Source organism: Sinocyclocheilus anshuiensis, unplaced genomic scaffold, assembly GCF_001515605.1.
Source record: "Sinocyclocheilus anshuiensis isolate Anshui unplaced genomic scaffold, SAMN03320099.WGS_v1.1 scaffold267, whole genome shotgun sequence".
NCBI lineage: Eukaryota > Metazoa > Chordata > Actinopteri > Cypriniformes > Cyprinidae > Sinocyclocheilus > Sinocyclocheilus anshuiensis.
In genome coordinates this window covers 4006304-4012694 of record NW_015552637.1, presented here as the reverse complement: position 1 = coordinate 4012694, position 6391 = coordinate 4006304, and the positions used below count along the sequence as shown (strand labels likewise).

The 6391-nt window shown below is 34.4% G+C and overlaps 1 protein-coding gene across 3 annotated transcripts in view; it reads left to right on the top strand.

Moving 5' to 3' along the window:
* hpn (hepsin) overlaps positions 1-6391 on the top strand; it is a 20771-nt gene that overhangs the window by 2200 nt on the left and 12180 nt on the right. For all 3 annotated transcript variants that reach the window (XR_001631733.1, XM_016458398.1, XM_016458397.1), the window contains exons 3-4: positions 5950-6051; positions 6137-6178. Coding sequence is in view for 2 of the 3 variants with exons in the window: in XM_016458398.1 (XP_016313884.1) it covers positions 5950-6051; positions 6137-6178 (144 nt within the window). In the remaining variant the exon portion in view is untranslated. The remainder of the gene's footprint in view (positions 1-5949; positions 6052-6136; positions 6179-6391) is intronic.

The window sequence follows — 6391 nt, the reverse complement described above, 5'->3', positions numbered from 1 at the left end:
CTCTCTCTCTCTCTCTCGCTCTCTCTCTCTCTCTCGCTCTCTCTCTCTCTCTCTCTCGCTCTCTCTCTCGCTCTCTCGCGCTCTCTCTCTCGTTCTCTCTCTCTCGCTCTCTCTCTCTCACTCTCTCGCGCTCTCTCTCTCGCTCTCTCTCTCTCTCGGAAAACTTGAAATCGCATCATATGACCCCTTTAACCATGGTATTTGTAGTAAAACTGTGGTTATACAAAAAAACATGGTTACTACACTTTTACTGTAACGAAACCATGGTTAGACTAATTTCCCTATTTTCCTACTGCCTTATGATTTGATGTTTTGTACTGTTTAATTAAAAAAGATTCGCGCTCTGTGCTCCGAAGGTCCGATCTGAATCAAAAGATTCATGAACCCCGCTCCGAAGTTCGGATCTTATTCAAATGATTTGCGCTCCACACTCCGAAGTTCTGATCTGAATCAAATGATTCATGATCTGCGCTCCGAAGTCCCGATCTGAATAATGATTTGCGAACCATCATTTCAGATCGGGACTTCAGAGCGCGAAATGATTCGAGAACCCACTCCGAAGGTCCGATCTAATGCAAATGATTTGCGATCTGTGCTATGAAGTCCCGATTCGCGAACCATCATTTCAGATCAGGACTTCAGAGCACGAAAGCGAAATAATTAGAAAACCCACTCCGAAGTTCCGATCTAAATCAAATGATTCACGAACCCGCTCCGAAGTCCCTAAATCAAATGATTAGCAATACGATTGGAGCGCTTCATATCACTAAATGATTTTGCGGCACAATGGTTTAACTGATTTAGAGTTATTTCACCCATCACTATATATATTATAGTTTATTTATTTAAATAAGCAAATTTAGTTGACTAACTTGCAACTAAATTTGTTTATTTAAATGTAGCTAAAATAAATTGTTTGCAACCACTTACCTAGGGATCTTATCTATGCACAATCAGCTTGTAACACTCCAAAGAGAAAGGAAAACTTGAAATCGCATCATATGACCCCTTTAAAGAATACATAAAGGATCTGCAGTTTATGCAAGTTCATTTTCGTTTGCAATGTTAATGAGGTTATTATTAATGTGATGTGCAAATGCCTCTTTTTGTTATTATGGGATTAAATAAAACATTTAAAAAGTATTTTTAATTAAGCATCCAATACAAGGTATCAGTACAGCAAGACAAATTGCATTTTTGCATTAAAAATAATAATTTACATACAATGTATTTGCTATTTCTACTCTAAATTTACAAAACAAATGGGTAACACTTTATTTTAAGGTATCCTTGTTACACGTTACATGTACTTACTATTATAACAATAAATGATGCATAATTGCATGCAAGTAACCCTAAACCAAATCCTAACCATAAGTACTAGTGCTGTCAAACGATTAATCGCATACAAAATAAAAGTTTTTCTTTACATAATATATGTATGTGTACTGTGTATATTTATTTATATATAAATACACACACAAAAAATATTTACATGTATATATTTATATTCTTGTATTTTATACTATATATAAATATATTGAACATATAAACATAACATCTTTTTCTTAAATATATACATGCATGTGTGTGTAGTTTATTTATTTAAATAAGCAAATTTAGTTGACTAAACTTTCAAAAAAATGTTTTATTTAAATGTAGCTAAAATAAATTGTTTGCAACCACTTACCTTAAAAAAAATGTAGTATAATTTTTTTCAGTGTACTGCTGGTTTAGCTCGCTAATTTTATGACATTAACTGAAATAAGCGAGAAAAGTATGATGTTTACAAATAAAATATTAATATTCCCATTCCAAAGATAACATCCAACACAAAATTACGAACATATTCAGGTGAAGTATCAGGTTTTCATGCTAACTAGGGAAAACACAAAAAATATGAGGAGCTGCACCTCAGAATACATGTTAGATGGAAACAACTGTGCATTAGTTTGAAGCTTAATTCACTATATTTTGAATAGTTTGACCCCTGCAATTCAGTTGGTGACCGTTCAAGAGGAAATCAGTTGAAAGCATCCAGTCACCTCATACATTGAAGTGAATGTTCAGTTTATCAGTATGTATTGTTATAAATATATGAGAAATCGTTGTATCTTATTTTATTAGTCTAGAGTGATAGTCAATGTGAAAAGAGCAAATGGGAGAAGCAGTTGAACACAAAACAGTGCAACAACATAAAGTTAGCAATCTACTTTAACTTCTCTGGTGATATCAATGGTATTACCTATATGGCAGAAATTACAACAACAGCGGTTACATATACATATGTAATTGTTTGATCAAAATTATTGTTAAGGGCAATTTAGTAGTCGCTGGTTATTGGCAGGGGGACATGGTAGGGACAAATTCTATGTCATTGGCTAAATGGATAAGAAATCAGGAATAGGTTCCCAAGGTTGGGAACTCTTGGAAAGCTGAACCTTTATTTTAATACAGTTTTTTTTTATGGTTTTAGTTTTAGCCAACAGCTCTCCATTGCAAAAAAAAAAAAAAAAACTTAACTAGAATATGAAAATAACCTTTACTGTTTAAAACTTTATGCTATGATTTAAGAACTTTGTAAGGCCTTTGTGGATTATGCATTATGTATGTATAGTATAACATACATTTTTTTCTTGCATTTTTTTTTTCATTCAGTTTTTTCATAAATGCTGCTTGCTTGATGTAGATTAGCAGTTTAGGACCAAAACAGTCCTTCATAGTGGATGCGTTTCATTGTAGAGGCCATTTTAGAGCCGTGAGCTAAAGGCCGTTGTGATATTTTAATTTGGCTGCAAAACTTGAATCATCCAGGTATGACCATCTTGAGTAAGAGAGAGAGAGAGAGCAGTGTACCATGAAGAAGCTCTGTCTCATACAAACCCCCATTCAGACAAAAGTACTTCTTGTTCTGCGGTCAAATGGGTCATGGCAGGTGCTGTAGAAACGGTCTGAGGCAGTGGGGAAATCCTCAGGAATGAAACCAGAGAGCAAACAGGAAAACTTCACACTGTTTCAGTTTTGTTCTGACCTCTAATGTAACTGTTCAAAGCTGGGCTTGGACGAAACGTCACCAGTCAGTTGAGAGTCAAGGTGAGATATGGACAGTCTCATTTTCACTTGATACTCTGATATGTTTCATGCTCATTGTTTAACAGCTTGCATCAATGACTAAGACATTTCACAAAAAGAACTGCAAAAAGTTCTCAGATAGTTTCAGTCCAACTTTTATTCTAGATAATAAAATTTGTTGTGTTATTAGATGCTCTCTGGAATGCCACTTAACAGTGTAAATCACACAGACAACTGGTTTTCTACATTATAGACCTTAGGGTATCGGCATATTTAATTTTTGACAGAAATTAAAATGAGGCTGTGAGTGATAGAAATAAATGTGTTCAATGGATTGTATTGTTGTTTAACAACATACCGATTGTTCAGTTGACGAAACTTTCTTTAAAAAAAAACAAAACTTCAGTATACAAAAACACTCTTTATAAAGTGTGTGCTATAGACTGTAGACTGTCTCGTTTTCATGCACATTTAATATGCTGTCTAATCTGACTAGGTCTAGTTGTCTAAGTACTATAAGTCTATTAATCAAAAGTTTGGGGTCGGTATACGATTTTTAAATGTTTTTGAAAGAAGTGTCTTATGCTCACCAAGGCTGCATTTATTTGATCAAAAATACAATAAAAACAGTAATATTGTGAAATATTATTACAATTTCAAATAACTGTTTTCTATTTATATATATATATATATATATTGTAAAATGTAATTTAAACCTGAATTTTCAGCATCATTCGAAATCATTCGAATATGCTGATTTGCCGCTCAAGAAACGTTTCATATTATTATTACTGTACTATTAATGTTAATTTTATTTTTATTTTTTTCAGGATTCTTTTATGAATAAAAAGTTCAAAAGAATTTATTTGAAATGGAAATGGAAATACTGTAGTGTATGTAAGAAATAATTGTAGTGACTTTCAGGTCTCAGCTCTTGGTGTTTAAAATTTAATTCAGTGAAAGGAAAAACAGCAGCCCACCACAATTTTTCTCATCATGTGAGAAATATCAGTCTAACATCTCTTTCCATGTGTTATTTAAATTATCTGCGACCATACCTGCGATTCCCTCAGAACTGATGAGAGCATGAATCATCGAGTTCCGGCATGAACGAATTTCCCAGCAAAAATCACACATCATTCCCTGAAGGACAATCCACCCCAAAAAAAATGAAGATTGTGTCATTATTTACTCACTTACTTTGTCATTCCAGACCTGTATGTGTTTCTTTCTTCTGTGGAAGACAAAAGAAGATATTTTGAAGAAAGCTGGTAATCAAACCGTTCTGGGTCCTGTTGACTTCCATATTATTTTTTGTCCATAATATGGAAGTCAATGGGAGCCGAAATGCTCTTCAAAATATCTTCTTTTGTCTTCCACAGAAGAAAGAATGATGACAGAATTTTAATTTTTGGGTAGACCAAGTAATTTAAAACTTTAGCATTTTTTGCTTTAAACATTTTTTTGTGCTTGTTTGGGTCATGAGGATCGTAAGCACCTTTAAATACTGTAAATAGATGTTTCTACGTAAAATGTCCCTATGACCCAAAGGCTTGTGCGTTCAGTCCTGCTGCAGAGCTGCAGCAACCTGTTTTGTGTGTTTGTTTGCTCTGGGCTTATCAGACAGCACAGTCTCTGCAGTCGTCTGATGTTGCATGGGCCAACTGTTAATCATCACACCAGAGCTTCTGCACAAGCTCCTCACAGTCAGGAAAACACATTTTGTGATGATCTACATGGCAGCCGCATGTGCAGAAACGCCTGCGCATTTCACCAGAATCTGAAACCCATCAATCACAAAATCCTACACATGGTTGAAGCCATGGCTCATTGGTACGGTAATGCATGTGCTTGCAAATTTGTAGGGAATGCAGGTTTGAATCTGATGTGCATATTTCCTAATACTCCCAAAGGAAGATTTATTGCAGATTTATTGCTCAGAGGTTGCCCTTTTTTAGCTCACGAGACTTGTACATTATTTTCTTAAAAATATTATTTTTGACAGAAGAAGCATTTTACACATGCAGGAAATCTTTTCTCCTTATACTGGCATATTGTTAGCATTGAATAAAAGGAAAAACAAAATGTAAACTTAAGAAGAGTAGAAAGATGCATTTACGATCCCAGATGTGTATATGAATTCAATTCATATAAATAAAAGGTATATTATATTTATATTTAATATATTTATAATATACCTAAATTATTTTCATTTATATTATACATTAAATTAAATTAAAAATAAATAAATATAGAGCTGTTAATACAGTATATCATTAATAATTATATACTTATAATAATTAACTTGAATTTTTCTCTGAAACTAAGCATCTTATAGGAAACACTTGTTTTTTATTAGGGTCTTTTTATTTCAGGACAAATATCTGAGAAGCAGGACACCACATTTGTATATCAAAGTCATATTTGTATGTTTATGTGTTTTATCTAGGATGATAATGGTTATGAATGAGCAATACTGGTCCTAGTAGAATGAAATGCTTGTAAACAGTAGCTGTGGTGACTGCTCAGCGCATGCAGGTCTTTGTGGCATTGGTCACTTACCACGGACATGGTTACATCTCTGGGAACATGCTGACACTGGTCTCTCTCTCTCTCTCTCTCTCTCTCTCTCTGTGTGTGTGTGTGTGTGTGTGTGTGGAGAGAGAGAGAGCTGATCATGGCACCGAGATGAAGTCCCACGTTTACTTTAGCAGTGAGGAATTGATGACTTTGGACTATTGATCTCATTCATGGTTCTGTTATTTTCATCAGCTCTGTCATGATTTATGTGTTTGCGCACAGGCATGTATTGTAAGGTTCACAAAATCTTACATTACTTCTATAAGTATACACTTCGTCTGGGTTTCTGTCCTACAGGAAATCCAGGGATGAGCATCTTCAGCTGGTGTCGGGTGGCCGCTGTGGTAGCTCTGATCTTGATCATACTGGGAGGGCTGGGAGCCGCCATCTGGGCCCTTGGTGAGACTTTCTGCTTGCTGATTTAATGGAATACTGCAGCCACTTCAGAGACACTTTACACTTGATTTCTGTGTTTGTTTTTCAGTCACATATCTCAAAACAACAGAAGATACTGGATTATTTGATGGTAAGCATTGTTCATTTGTAATCATATATATATATATATATATAAGTGAGATTATTAATTGTAAATAATCATGTATAAACATTAACTGCATTGTGTGTGCAATTGTAATATAATAATCCATTACATATTTTGACATCTGTTGTCGCTAAACCTAACGCCAACACAAAACTGTTGGTATGAAGAGAATCGAAGAAAAACATATGGCTGATTTAA